The 15,262-nt window shown below is 41.5% G+C and overlaps 1 protein-coding gene across 13 annotated transcripts in view; it reads right to left on the bottom strand.

Moving 5' to 3' along the window:
• slmapa (sarcolemma associated protein a) overlaps nt 1-15,262 on the bottom strand; it is a 123,043-nt gene that overhangs the window by 69,283 nt on the left and 38,498 nt on the right. For all 13 annotated transcript variants that reach the window (XM_055647540.1, XM_055647543.1, XM_055647545.1 and 10 more), the window contains exons 4-8: nt 14,824-14,860; nt 7,382-7,444; nt 5,884-5,979; nt 4,822-4,893; nt 1,807-1,947 (exon numbers count right to left, since the gene is read on the bottom strand). In XM_055647540.1, coding sequence (XP_055503515.1) covers nt 1,807-1,947; nt 4,822-4,893; nt 5,884-5,979; nt 7,382-7,444; nt 14,824-14,860 — 409 coding nt within the window. The remainder of the gene's footprint in view (nt 1-1,806; nt 1,948-4,821; nt 4,894-5,883; nt 5,980-7,381; nt 7,445-14,823; nt 14,861-15,262) is intronic.

Here is a 15,262-nt window from a genome sequence, read left to right as displayed (position 1 = left end):
AAAAGAAAAAAAAGACACAGAACAGTACACTATAGAAATCAACATGAAACGTCCCCCCACAGCAGAATTCACTGTGAGGGAAGGCACTAAAAATATCCAGTTCTCCCCCTCATAGACCACCCGAGGTCGGGGTCTATATGTGGCCTCCTTAGCCAACTCGATTTCCTCAGGCCCTCTGCCGCGAAGCTGGATCATCGGCGTCGGGTGAACATTCTTCAGCGGCCTGGACTGAAGCGGCCGCTTCCTCCCTGAAGACTGCAATGTCCAAAGTTCTCAGGCCGCGCTGGCCGGACCGCTGACACTGGCGAACTCGGACACCAGGCCCCGTGGTGTTAAAATCCTGGGCCGCCCGCCCGCGGCTGGACGCTCTGCAGCCGCAGCTCAGCGATGTTGCAGTCGGCGTTCCCAGTGCCCCGGAGCTTACCCGAAGGCGACCCGGTAAGCCATCGCCCGCTCCGTGCTGGTGTTGGTGTCCCAGCATCTGCACCGCCGGCGAAGCTGTAGTCCCGGCAGGAAATCGTCGCTCCAGCGCTGCTCCAGCTTGATGGTAGGCCGCACAGAGAGGACGAAGAAGCGGTTCGGAAGAAAACCGCATCTCCGACCAGGTAGGACTGGGATAAAAACAGTTTCCCCCTTCCCCCCCCCCCCACCCACCACAGAAAAGAAGACTTCCAATTAAAAGTTCCCACAGACAGGACTAAAAATAAAAATAAAAAAGGGAGAAAGGACGGACTGCAGGAGGAGCAGCCATACACAACAGCGCATCACCCCCGCAGTCCGCCATCTTAGAGAAGGGAGATAAGGGGAGAAGGGGGATAGAGGGAGAGGAGGGAGGTAGGGAGGTGAGAGGGGTTATGGAGGGTGGGAGGAAGTGATGATAATTTTGGTGTCTCAATTTTTTTTTTAAATTAGTCTGTAAAATTTAAAGTATTTAGTTTAAGGTGTCTCAAAAATAGTCTAAAATTAAGCCAATTAGCTAGTTGATACAAAGGTACTGGCACAGCTGTGTGCTATTTAGTCCCTTGCAGCAATTCTGTTATTCAATGAGAAGGATCATGGATGATCTGTGACCTAATTCCATTTACATGCTTTAATACCTTTCATTAACAAACAACCTCTTTCAAAAAAGGTTTACAGCATGAAAAGCCCATGTACTACACGGCGTACAACAAATAACATTGTTAAAGTTTCTAAAACTACTTGTTTCCACAAAGATTATCTAAAAACGATAAGTACTCCAAAGAAAATATCAGCAACATCTACCCTATTTGTACAACTATTTTAAGAGGATTACATTTGACAGTGCCTGTTCGCATGTCTACTTCTCAGGGGGAAAGCATTTCTCATCCATGGTTCACTGGCATGTTGTACCTATAGATCCGAGCTCCCAATTTGTGTGAAGTAAGATCAACAAACCGAATTTTGCATGCTTAAATTATCAAGAGTTATGAGACACTGGAGGGTTATCGCACTGGTCTTGGTCCAGCCTTCCGAATGAATACGCCAGAGATTTTTTTTTAATCAAAGTAGAGAGTCCACCTTTTAAAAATTATGAGAAAGTAAAATTAAGAGTTACAAAGCAGGACCAATCGATGTGGAAAAATAGTTGTAGAAATGGGATGGACGCCGTTGCAGATTCAAACTATTGAAACAACATTGAGAAAACATTTAGACAAATTCAATGATAGGAATGGTTTCAGGGGACTTGCAAGCAAATGGGAGCAGTTCGGGTAAGAACTTTGGCCGGCATGGGCAAGTTGGGCTATTTCTGTGCCGTATGATTCGATGACTCCATAACACAATTACCTCAACCTCCGATAGCTTCCGGACTACTTCTATTTTCTCCTGAAGGACCCGCCTCAAGGACTCTTTGGCTGTCGTCTCGTAGCTATGCTTATCTTCTTGTAATGTTACCAACTCTTTCCGTATGCCATCTTCAGTTTGGTTCTGTTGTGTACAGACAGAGAGAGCAATGGCAGATTAAAATCCAGTAGTACAAGCCACTGGAACGTTAATACGATCTTTACTTTTATCCTTCCAATAAACATTTTTAACTGAAATACCGTTGAGTGACTATTTTATATTAACAACTGATCCAACTTTAAGACTGAGGATGTTAAAAATAATTCACTTAAGCGTGAAAGAATTTCTGATGAAAATCTATTTTTGTATTCAGTTGAATGGAACAAAACAGAGGTATCTTGTGAAAAAAAATACTATTTTCTTCTTTCTTTCTCTTTTTCAGAGGATTACGGGAGATTTCAGTCACAAGGCTAAGCTTATGTGTTGTTAGGTGGTGGCACAATCATTACTGGGCATAAATGGTCGTAGTTCTTTTAATTAGAGTAGTTATTTTCAACTGCAATCTCCAACATAATTAAACGCATTATTTTAAACTATTATTAACTTTCCCTTTCCAAGGGTAGAATTCATTTGCCCAGATTTTACAGGAAGCCATGACCAATTTTTCTGTTTCTGCACATCCATCTTTGAATGTGGAAGATCAAAAGCTGCAGACAGAAGTTCCCAACGGTTTGGTTGGTTGTATTCCCTGCCCGATGTACTCCAAAGAGAATCCATAACAGAGTGGTGCAAATAGAGTAGAGAAACATGCACAAATATCCTGTGCTGGGGTTGGAATTGGCAGGACAAGTTCTATCCAATTGCACCGTCCACATTATCCACGGTTTGCGTGCTCAGGAAGGCGGCCCCAGTCCTAGCTCAAGCTGCTTTGAACAAGTAGATCAATATACATGTACGCATTGAGGAGACAATCAGTGTTGGCATAAATATGCCCATCAGTTTCCAGACCACTTGCGTCAAATGGCTCCCTGCTGTGCACTGTTGAACAGAGGGCAGTCTTTGTTCACAGTCTAATCTTGTGAAACGATCACTACATGCCAGTATTAATGCATTCAACTGAAGTCTGACGGCTAATGTCATTCCTTTTTATTTAACATCTTAATGTGTTTATTACGCATGTTAAGTTTCAGAACATTTTCTTCTTCTTAAGCCTTTTGCTCCTCTATGGAGCATAGGCCATTGACAAATGTCCTCCACCTCACTCGTTTGTTGGCAGGTTTTAGGGGCATTCAGGACATTTTAGGGCATATTTATGACGGGGTGGGTGGGGAATTATTCGATAAAGTGGTATTTATGTTTGTTTTCATGTTTTATGAAGGCCCTGCCCATATCAGGTGGATAATGAGGTCTTTGCTACAGGTATTGGACAAAAATGATCGGGACGGACTTAAGTGAGAGTTAGTTTTATCATAGCAATCGCTTGAATATTTTAAAGTATTTAGGGGATCTTTCAAGAAATTAGTTTTAAGAGTTTTTGAATGCTAAGTTCTTTAAAAAGTATTCGGAGTTTGAGAGCTTTGAGTGTTACACATTAGCCTGAAGGCATTGCTGAGCCAGTGTCACAGTTTTCATTGTATCTTTTTTGTCTGCAAACTGGTTCAGCAATAAAATCAGAGCCAAACATAACATTAACAACTGAGCAAAGCAAACTGGAAAAAAATGGGCAAGGAGATGGAAATAAAAAACCAAGAGGCAAGTGAAAAAGGGTAATAATCTTTAGACAACAGTGTCCAATATAATTCCTTGATTTATTTTATCATAAAGCATTTCAATTAGCGTATTTGTTTATCAGCACAAATTTTAAAAAAAGCAAGCACCTAGCTGAGGGAGTTAGATGTGCCCCTTGTGGCCAAGGGGATCAGAGGGTGTGGAGAGAAGGCAGGTACGAGATACTGAGTTGGATGATCAGCCATGATCATATTGAATGGCGGTGCAGGCTCGAAGGGCCGAATGGCCTACTCCTGCACCTAATTTCTATGTTTCTATGTTTCTATTTGGTTTGAGTTTGTGAAACTATTTTGATCAATTTTCCTGTATTTTGTCTGTATCCCTTTATCAACTTCACTCTCAGGTGTGTTACCAATTCTTTTATACACAACGTTAAAGTTTCGTTTTTTTAGTTTGGAGATACAGCGCGGAAACAGGACCTTCGGCCCACCGAGTCCGCGCCGACCAGCGATCCACGCACTTACACTGTCCTACACACTAGGCGACAATTTACAATTTTACCAAAGCTAATTAACCTACAAACCTGTACGTCCTTTGGAGCGTGTGAGGAAATTGGAGATCCTGGGGAAAACCCACGGGGAGAAGGTACAAACTCTGTACAGACAGCACCAGTAGTGAGGATTGAATCTGGGTCTCTGGTGCTGTCAGGCAGCAACTCTACTGCTGCCCTGCCATGCTGCCCTTAAGTCTCAAGAACATTTCATGAGCTAAAGACATTTAGTTAGATTGATTGTTTAAGAAGGAACTGCAGATGCTGGAAAAATCGAAGGTAGACAAAAATGCTGGAGGAACTCAGCGGGTGAGGCAGCATCTATGGAGCGAAGGAATAGGTAACGTTTCAGGTCGAGACCCGGAAGGGTCTCGACCCGAAACGTCACCTATTCCTTCAGACTGAAGAAAGGACTCGACCCGAAACGTTGCCTATTCCTTCGCTCCATAGATGTTGCCTCACCCGTAGAGCTCCTCCAGCATTTTTGTCTGCCTTCAATTTTTCCAGCATCTGCAGTTCCTTCTTAAACAATAGTTAGGTTGATTATTATGTTCGAGGGAATTCAGTGTTTTGGTAAAATGCTGTAATGTTCATGCATTTTCATAATTTTGAAGATCTATTGAGACTCCACTTAATCTTCTACATACAATTAAAACAATCATTTTGAATCTATTTTTAAAACCATAGCCACCCATTTCAGATATAATTGTACCAATGCAAATAATAATAATACTACTTACCTTTGAGTAAGCATGTAGCTGGTTTCCCATTACTTCAAGCCTAGATAGTAACCTGTCTTCATCTATTAAAGCCTGCAATAGCATCAGAAAATTGGGGAGAAAGTCACTTCAATGTCGGGTACTCAAAGAATCTTTCCAAATCCCAATCAATTAAATTTTCACATAGGAAGCATTATCACCACTACAATGATTCTAGTATTCAATTCAATTCAATTCAACTTTAATGTCATCGCACAAATACAAGTATGAGTACAACGAAATGCAGTTTTGCGTCAGTCCGTAGTAGTTGTACATAAAGAGAAAAAACAAGAACAAAATAGAAAGAGAGAAGATACAGAATAATCAGGAAATACAGAATGATTAAACAAAGGGGGACGGAGGGACCAGAGAAATCTATCGTCGGGACTCCGAGTTCAGCAGTGTGATTGTGTTGTTATAGAAGCTTTTCCTCATCCTGCTGGTACGTGCCCTGAGGCTCCTGTACCGCCTCACTGATGGGAGGAGGGCAAACAGTCCATGGTTGGGGCGTGAGGGGTCTTTGATGATCTTCCCAGCCCGTCTCAGACACCGTTTTCGGTGGAGGGCATCCATGGCAGGGAGCGGGGCACCGATGATGTGCTGCGCGGTTTTCACCACCCGTTGTAGTGCCTTCCTGTCTGCAGCAGTGCAGCTGCTGTACCATACCGTGAAGCAGGTGGTCAGGATACTCTCTATGGTACAGCGGTACAGCGGTAAAAGTAGAAAGGTTTAGAGGGATATTGGCCATATGCAGACAGGTGGAACCGGCGTAGATGGGGTATTTGCACAATCCGCAGGCATTGCCACTTTCATTTCACTGTACATCTTTTATGTGTACGTGACAAATAAAGTTGACTTGACTTGATCTTGGTCGGCATGGACCCGTGCAGTCGGAGGGAGAACGTGCAAACTCCACACAGACAGCACCCAAGTCTTTGGCACTGTGAGCAGCAGCTCCACCAACTGCACCACTGTGCTGCCAAAGTTGCTCCAAACATACTCTAAAAACCAGCATTGACATCACTCTGTGCGTCTTGTAAGTACCTGCCAGCTACTGTCTGATGCCTCTTGGGTATTAGCTAGTAACCGTTGAAGGGTGGCCAACTTCTGTTCCAACATCTGTTCTCGGTGCAAGGCCTCCTGATATTTGGGAAAAAGAAATCAGCAACATTCGACTCCATCTGCACATCACGTTGCCTCGGCAAGGTCAGCAGCATAATCAAGGACCAGTCTCACCCTGGTCACTCCCTCTTCCCCACGCTCCCATCAGGCAAGAGGTACAGAAGTCTACATTTCCAAGCCATACCTCCAGATTCAGGGACAGGTTCCTCCCAGATGTTATCAGGCGATTGAACGATCCTACAACTAACTAGAGGGCAGTCCTGACCTGCCATCTACCTCATTGGAGACCCTCAGACTATCTTTAATTGCACTCTATCTTGCACTGAATGTTATTAGCTTTATCCTGTATCTCTACACTGTGGATGGTTTGATTGGAATCATGTATAGTCTTTCAACTGACTGGACAGCATGCAACAAATTAGCTTTCCACTGTACCTCGGTAAACTAAACTAAAAGAATCAATGCAAGATAAATAAAAAGTGCGGAGAGAAAAAAGAGACAGGAGTTTTATTTTGCTCACTCAGTCTGTGCCACCCCAAACCTCACACTATTAATCTATTTTCTATACTCCAAATACTTCATAACCTTTACATAACCTTCATCTGGAAAAACTAAAATTAATTTTCTTTATCCTAATTACTAATCCCTTTGCTCACAGGTTTTATCCCATTTCATCTATTCAGTCACTATTTTCAGCTTTTCAATTGTTAATTTCATCTCATGTGGATACTACTCCCTTATCTGGTTTAGTAGCTCACATTTGCAGAATACCATGCACATCGTATTAATTTCACATTCAGCTCTCCTTCGGCAAACATGAACCGTCTTGTTGACAACAAACAATTTAAGTTTGCATATTTTCCTGCCTATATCCATGGGAAACGCTGAATTATATTGAGGCTTGTTGTTTTGTGTTACACTGCGCTGATCCTGTTTCTTGGTCAACAATCATTACTTGCTCATCCACATTTCCTAAAGCATCAGCTGATCGCTAACATTCTCTTCATTTGATTTATGCCAATTTAATTTCTGTGCCTAAATTCATCACGCCCCTGGCATTCCTTTATTTAAAATTGGAGTTCCTCAGTGATTGATCCACAACCATATTATTTCTGCTTAGAATTAGAATTCCTGTTACGTTTCATGTGGCCTTTGCAATCATCACAAAATATTACCTCAAAATCCCAAAATGCTATATATATGTATGTGTATATATATATATATATGTAATATATATATATATATATATATAAAATATAACACACAAAAAAACTTAGCTCCACGACTGAATACATCAGAAAAGGTAAATCGTAGTAATAAATACGAACAAGTTGATGACAGATTCCTTAGTTAACAGGATAAAAAGCAAATAAGCTATATCGCTAGAATAGCGAAGAGTACAGTCACTGGTAGGTTTTACCTGTAGATACTGTGACAGCTGGAATAGTTCCTGAGAGTACATACTGGGAGAATTAGCAGCTACCTGGGGAAGGGAAGGGGACACTTGTTAACCATTTGAGAGGAGTGCGAGGAAACGTATTTGCGTTATTCCCTTTATCATGTATCTAAAACACTGTGAATGGCTCAATCGTAATCATGTATTGTCGTTCTGCTGACTGCATAGCACGCAACAAAAGCTTTTCACTGTACCTCGGTACACGTGACAATAAACTCAACTCTGACTCAAATGTTGAAAGGTTAAAAGAATTTCATTGCTGAGTCTCACATTTTGTTATAAAGCAAAACACTGCAGATGTTGGAAATGTGAAACAGAAAATCTATAAAATATTCAGCAGTTAGGCAGCAGCTTGGTGAAAGAAACACGTTTAACATTTCATACAAGTTTCTCTTGCCAACAAAGTTACTTAAATTCCTGTGCATTTCATTATCCATTCTGCCTTGATAGTGTGGTGTAAAATTCTTATTGAGGGAACCAATTTTTAAATAGTGATATTTTAGATTACAAAATAGCATGAGCAAGATCCCAATGATATACTCCCTCTTTTCCCCTCCCATCAGGCAAAATGTATAGAAGTGTGAGATCGCACATCTCCAGATTCAGTTACAGTTTATTCCCAGCTGGTATCAGGCAACTGAATCATCCTACCACAACAAGAGAGCAGTGCTGAACTACTATCTACCTCTTTGGTGACCTCGCAACTATACCTCGGTACACGTGACAATAAACTAAACTAAACTTAACTTCCATTTTTCATTGTTTTTCAGACTGAAGAAGGGTCTCGACCCAAAATCTGTCACCTATTCCTTCGCTCCATTGATGCTGCCTCACGTGCAGAGTTTCTCCAGCATTTTTGTCTACCTTCGATTGTTCCAGCATCTGCAGTTCCTTCTTAAACATGAATCTAGCAGAATATCTACCAGTCAAACGTACACGAACCAGCTCCTGCTGGTACTTGAAATAAAACTATTGCACATTATGAAGCTGAACTGTACACAAAAGCCCTGATTCAATCTTCCATGCCCAGTTGTGTATTTATCTCAACCAAGGTGGCTGCTGTGGGTCGTAGTAATTATCTGAGTTTTCAAGGGCAAGTTAAAGAGAGTGAATGTCATATTACAATAATCAAAATATTTGAACAACACTCCTATAGCCCCACAGCTCAGCAGTTCTACCAAACTCATGTGGAATATTAAAAATGCCTCCCTCCACTTAATAGCAAGCCACACTGTGGAAAACTGCCTGGAATGATGCAATGTGTGACTCCAACATATTCTGGAATATATCGATTCCTTCACTTTGTCAAACGCTTGAAGCAAAATATCCGCTCATACTTGACGGTGATTTATGTAATTGGAGCAGCATACAATGAGGCTGTTTCATAAATCCAAGAGGCCTTCAGTTCGTCTACTCCTCTGCTCAGTGTTATGTCATGTAATCGCAGTTAAAAGGTCCACGAGGATGAGAAAGGCAAAACGGGATTTCCAGCCAACAGAATAAATCCTTTTTAAAAAGAAAATAACTTATTCCAAAACATCACACAATTACCAGTGGCCAATCATCAAATAGTACAAGACGTCCTCAGGATACGAATGCCTGACTACAGACAGCCTGTACATATAATCACGCATTTGGGACACCATTGGGATGGATTTGTTGGCTGTTGCAAGGTTGTCGACATTTTCTGCCATGTGGTACTCACATCAAGACATTGTTATTGCATCTTGCAGAGAGATCTGAGGAGTTGCATTAAACATCCTGGCTTAACTATCCTGGGTGGCACAGTGACGCAGCAGTCGAGTTGCTGCCTTACAACGCCAGAGAGCCGTGATCGATCCTGACTACGGGTGCTGTTTGTATGGAGCTTGTAGCTTCTTCCTGTGACCGCGTGGGTTTTCTCCGGGTGCTCCGGTTTCTCCCACACTCCAAAGACATACAGGTTTGTAGGCTAATTAGCTTGGTAAAATTGTCCCTCGTGTGTGTGTGTGTGGGATGATGTAAGTGTGCGGGGATCACTGGTCAGTGCGGACTCGGTGGGCCGAAGGGCCTGTTTCTGCGCTGTATCTTTAAACAAAACTAAACTAAACTTAACGTTGCCTTAGTTGGCCTATGTCTTTATTTAAATATATCATCAGGTGGCCTCACATTTCCAACTTGCAAACTGTGTGTTACAGACAGCTCTCAGCAGTGGGAGTCCCACTGTAGCCTGGGAACACCCTACACTCTGGAAAAAAATATACAACAGTCATAAGCAGGCATTTCTATCCCTGCATACCACAAGACAACCAAAACACATGGCTTCGCAAGCGCATTGGACATTATTTCTTGGACTGTGGCAGACTGCATTATTCGCAGGCATGCAAAAACAGAGAAACAGCTCTGACATCGTTGACCTATTATCATTGACTATCATGAATTCTGACATTCCCTTCACCGATGCTGCCTGACCCATTGAGGTACTCCAACATTGTTCTAATGTCCATACTCCAGTATGGACATTAGAACAATAGACAATAGGTGCAGGAGTAGGCCATTCGGCCCTTCGAGCCAGCACCGCCATTCAATATGATCATGGCTGATCATCCCCAATCAGTACCCCGTTCCTGCCTTCTCCCCATATCCCCTGACTCCGCTATTTTTAAGAGTCCTATCTAACTCTCTCTTGAAAGCATCCAGAGAACCTGCCTCCACCGCCCCCTGAGGCAGAGAATTCCACACACTCACCACTCTCCGTGAGAAAAAGTGTTTCCTCATCTCTGTTCTAAATGGCTTACTCCTTATTCTTAAACGGTGGCCCCTGGTTCTGGACTCCCCCAACATCGGGAACATGTTTTCTGACTCTAGTGTGTCCAAGCCCTTACAATCTTATATGTTTCAATGAGATTCCCTCTCATCCTTCTAAATTCCAGAGTGTACAAGCCCAGCTGCTCCATTCTCTCAGCATATGACAGTCCCGCCATTCCGGGAATTAACCTTGGACATTAAGTATGTGAACAAGGTGGTGTGCATCTGGAGTTTAATCAAAACAGGGTTGGAGTATGGATGAGCAAGCTCTCTTGCTCTATTAATCCCTTCAGTTTCTCTCCACCTAATATTACAGTCGACAATTACATTTCTTCTCCTTTCAGAAAAAAGATCAGTAATTCTTAGGTTCCTTCTATTGAAACAAAGTTAACATCCAGGTGCAACAATGAATAGGAAAGGGGTGATTTAGTGGATTTTTAAAAACAATTTTAAACAATGGAAATGTGAAATAAAAGTGCTGGAACTCAGCAACTGACCCACAACACAGACCACTTCTCTTTCCACAAATACTACCCGACGCTGAGTTTTTTCAGCATTTCCTGTTTCTGTAAACAATTTATTGGCCTTTATTGCAAGATGGTCGTATAAAAAACCACAGGAGAATGCAAGATCTTACATTAAGGTAGCATCTTTCTTGACCTGCAAATATTGCAAAGTTGATGAAATAATTATACGGTTGTTTTGTTACAATCAAAAGGCAATTTGTGTCCAATAAAGTTTTACAAATAGCAAATAACAAGATAAGTCGTGTTCATTGAGAGATAAATATTGATCCGGGATGATGACGACACTTATTTCTCAATCATTGTTACAAAACCACACTGGCAGTTGGCTTCTCTCACCACACAGTGCTTCCTTTTTACTGCACTGGCTTTTCTTGCCATAGATTCTCAGGCTTAAGTCCCATTAGTTTCTGAATCAGAGTTGAGAATGCTGCCAATGTAATAATGACTGACATCGAACTAGCTCTGGCAACACCTAAACCAGAGCCATGGGCTTTCGTACCGTATATGTCCGAGGAAAAAGGTTCACTAAACTGCTTACAGAAAGGGTTAATTGACTTGAATTGGCCCGTATTCTCTGGAGTTTAGAAGAATGAGATCTCCCTGAAACAATCTACTTGGAAACTTGACTGAGTTGTTTCTCCGGCAGTAAGGTCAGAACGAGAGGTCATAATGTTAAGATGAAATGCTGTGGAGAAAAAAATTCTTAAGGAAGAGTTGCGTACAGTGCCCTCCATAATGTTTGGGACAAAGACCCATCATTTATTTATTTGCCTCTGTACTCCACAATTTGAGATTGAAAAAACTCACATGTGGGTAAAGTGCTGATTGTCAGATTTTAATAAAGGTCATTTTTATACATTTTGGTTTCACCATGTAGAATTGCAGCTGCGTTTATACATAGTCCCCCCATTTCAGGGCACCATAATGTTTGGGACACAGCAATGTCATGTAAATGAAAGTAGTCATGTTTAGTATTTTGTTGCATTTCCTTTGCATGCAATGACTGCTTGAAGTCTGCGATTCATGGACATCACCAGTTGTAGGGTGTCTTCTCTGGTGATGCTCTGCCAGGCCTGTACTGCGGCCATCTTTAGTTTATGCTTAGTTTAGGCCTATTTCCTTTGCTCCATAGATGCTGCTGCACCCGCTGAGTTTCTCCAGCTTTTTTGTGTACCTTCGATTTTCCAGCATCTGCAGTTCCTTCTTAAACATTTAGTTTTTGCTTGTTTTGGGGGCTAGTCCAGTTCCGTTTTCTCTTCAGCATATAAAAGGCTCAATTGGGTTCAGATCGGGTGATTGACTTGGCCACTCAAGAATTGACCATATTTTAGCCTTGAAAAACTCCTTTGTTGCTTTAGCAGTATGTTTGGGATCATTGTCTTGCTGTAGAATGAACTGCCAGCCAATGAGTTTTGAGGCATTTGTTTGAACTTGAGCAGATAGGATGTGTCTATACACTTCAGAATTAATTATGCTACTGCCATCAGCAGTTGTATCATCAATGACAATAAGTGAGCCAGTACCGTCAGCAGCCATACATACCCAGGCCATAACACCCCCACCACCGTGTTTCACAGATAAGGTGGTATGCTTTGGATCTTGGACAGTTCCTTCTCTCCTCCATACTTTGCTCTTGCCATCACTCTGATATAATTTAATCTTGGTCTCATCTGTCCACAAGAACTTTTTCCAGAACTGTGGTTGCTCTTTTAAGTACTTGGCAAACTATAACATGGCCATCCTATTTTTGCGGCTAACCAGTGGTTTGCATCTTGCAGTGTAGCCTCTGTAGTTCTGTTCATGATGTCTTCTGTGGACAGTGGTCATTGACAAATCCACACCTGACTCCTGAAGAGTGTTTCTGATCTGTCGAACAGGTGTTTGGGGATTTTTCTTTATTATAGCGAGAATTCTTCTGTCATCAGCTGTGGAGGACTTCCTTGACCTGCCAGTCCCTTTGCGATTAATAAGCTCACCAGTGCTCTCTTTCTTCTTAATTATGTTCCAAGCAGTTGATTTTGGTAAGCCTAAGGTTTGGCTGATGTCTCTAACAGTTTTATTTTTGTTTCTCAGTCTCATAATGGCTTCTTTGACTTTCATTGGCACAACATTGGTTCTCATGTTGATAAAAGCAATAAAAGTTTCCAAAGGTGATAGAAAGACTGGAGGAAAGACCAGGTGCTGAGAGTTCTCTTATACCTGCATTAAGGAGGCATTTAAACACACCTGAGCAATTGCAAACACCTGTGAAGCCATGTGTCCCAAACATTATGGTGCCCTGAAATAGGGGGGATATGTAGAAACACAGCTGTAATTTCTACATAGTGAAACCAAAATGTATAAAAATTATTCTTGGGCCCCATTTGGTCGTGGCTGACCATGTTTGTCTCCAGGGTGCTATTCCCTATATGGAGGACGCCCGAGCGAGACTTTATTTAACGTGGGGAGACTGGTGCACAGACAGCCACCCCACGGTCCTTGACAGATCTGGGTCAGGATCCAGTGGCATGGAGTCCAAGACGACCGGAGACCCTTTTCTACTGCAGCCTTCATCCGCCTTCCCAATAAAATCTGACAATGTGCACTTTAACCGCATGATTTTTTTCTATTACAAATCTGAAATTGTGGAGTACAGAGGCAAATAAATAAATGATGGGTCTTTGTCCCAAACATCATGGAGGGCACTGTACAAGTTGTAAATACTCAATTGTCAAGACTGACAGGAGTAAACCTTTGGACAAGGATAGAAAAGAAAATCTGACACAGCATGATCTTAGTTTAGTTTATTGATTGTCAGGTGTTCTGAGGTACAGTAAAAAGCTTTGCCACGTGCAAACCAATCAACGGAAAGACTGTACACTGGACTGGTTAGCGCAGGACAAAAGGCTTTTCACTGTACATCAGTACACTTGGCAATAAACGAAACTAAGATCATGATGCTTCACATTTTCTTTCCCATCCTTTCTTAGTAAATAGCAAAGGAGACTTGAAGGTCTGTATGGTTTAAAACTGCTCTTACTTTTTTCTGGCTGTACTAGCAAATTTAAAGAGCCCACGAAAGATGAGAGTTGTTCCTTTGCTTGCTTCTATCGTTAGTAATGTATAAAATCAATCAGATTATACAGTCAAGTTGTTAATTTTAGGAAACTGATACTCAGTTTTTTTTTTTTTTTTTTAATTAAAATTTAACAAAGATCTAAATTAAAGGATTGCTATTCCTGTCCTTGCAGTCACGCGGTATTGAAATCAACGGAAAACCAATCTCAGTGTCAGTCTTAACCTGGTTGCCCCCTTTGTAACTAATGAGGAGCTGAGGAGTCCAATGGTGAAGCACACAGAGTGGACATACTGAGCTGATCACAAATTCACAACTTTCATGCTTGTGCAGAATTCCCAAACAATTTATTAGTGGGCCAATTTCAGCAGTAATGCAGGAAACTGCTAAGATTATCCTGGAAAACACAGGCCATGATGTCATTGAATCTTTACACCGCACAGAGAAATACAAAGCGTGAGCAAGATAAGCAGCTTGTCATAAACTGAACCTGGCAGCAAGTGACTCTGTAAATGACAAAGATGCTGGAGAAACTCAGCGGGTGAGGCAGCATCTATGGAGTGAAGGAAATAGGTGACCCTTAGGTCTCGCCTAGATGCTGCCTCACCCGCTGGGTTTCTCCAGCATTTCTGTCTACCTTCGATTTCCCAGCATCTGCAGTTCCTTCTTAAACAATTGTAAATGACTAAAATGTGTCTATTTAGCCTCCCCAAGGTAGATATTTTCTGTCAACTTACAACATAACTGCTCTTATGCAGGACATTTCTAATAAAATAATTTTATGTTGAGTGAACTGTTAGCATCAAAATAATTCCATTCACTAAATCCAGCTGTGCTGCACTCCATTACAATTGGAGCATGCCTGATTTACAGACGGCTTTTCAATCCAGTGCACGTATAATAATATGTTTTTAAACTTTATATTGATATTAATATTCAGAACTATATATGCCTATCAGAAATATATTTCAATGAAACACTTGAGACATTTCTTTAACATGGAAATAATTATTCCAAATTACAAAAGAGCCACTTACCTTTTCAATAGGAAGTGGGAGAGGAGCCTGGATGACACTAGAAGACAAATCACAAGATAAGTTTAAAAAAATCCTCAACAACAAACTGACTTCTATTTCTCTCTGTGCCAGTGAAGAATATAAAGTGGATACACCCGAAAACAAGTTGAAGCAAAAATTAATCACTGAACAATTCCATAAATGTGCATCTCTGCTTGAAGTCCATAAATGTCTTTGCATATGTATGTGTCGCTGCTGGTGAAGATATCTTGCAGCGGCTGAGAAGTCCTCAACAGCAGTACAATGTGCTCTTGTTGTCTATGGTGTTACAATGGAGACAGTGGGGGAAAAAAAAGAGGCAGACTTTTTTTTCTGAAAAGCACAAGGGTGATTAATACTGTTCGTCTATTTAATGAATAACGCTTTTCAAGGATCAGAGAACTTGAACCAAGAGCAAAAG

This window comes from Leucoraja erinacea, chromosome 16 (assembly GCF_028641065.1).
Source record: "Leucoraja erinacea ecotype New England chromosome 16, Leri_hhj_1, whole genome shotgun sequence".
NCBI classification, from domain to species: domain Eukaryota; kingdom Metazoa; phylum Chordata; class Chondrichthyes; order Rajiformes; family Rajidae; genus Leucoraja; species Leucoraja erinaceus.
Note: the sequence above shows the minus strand (reverse complement) of the source record. Positions and strands in the feature narration are given on the sequence as shown.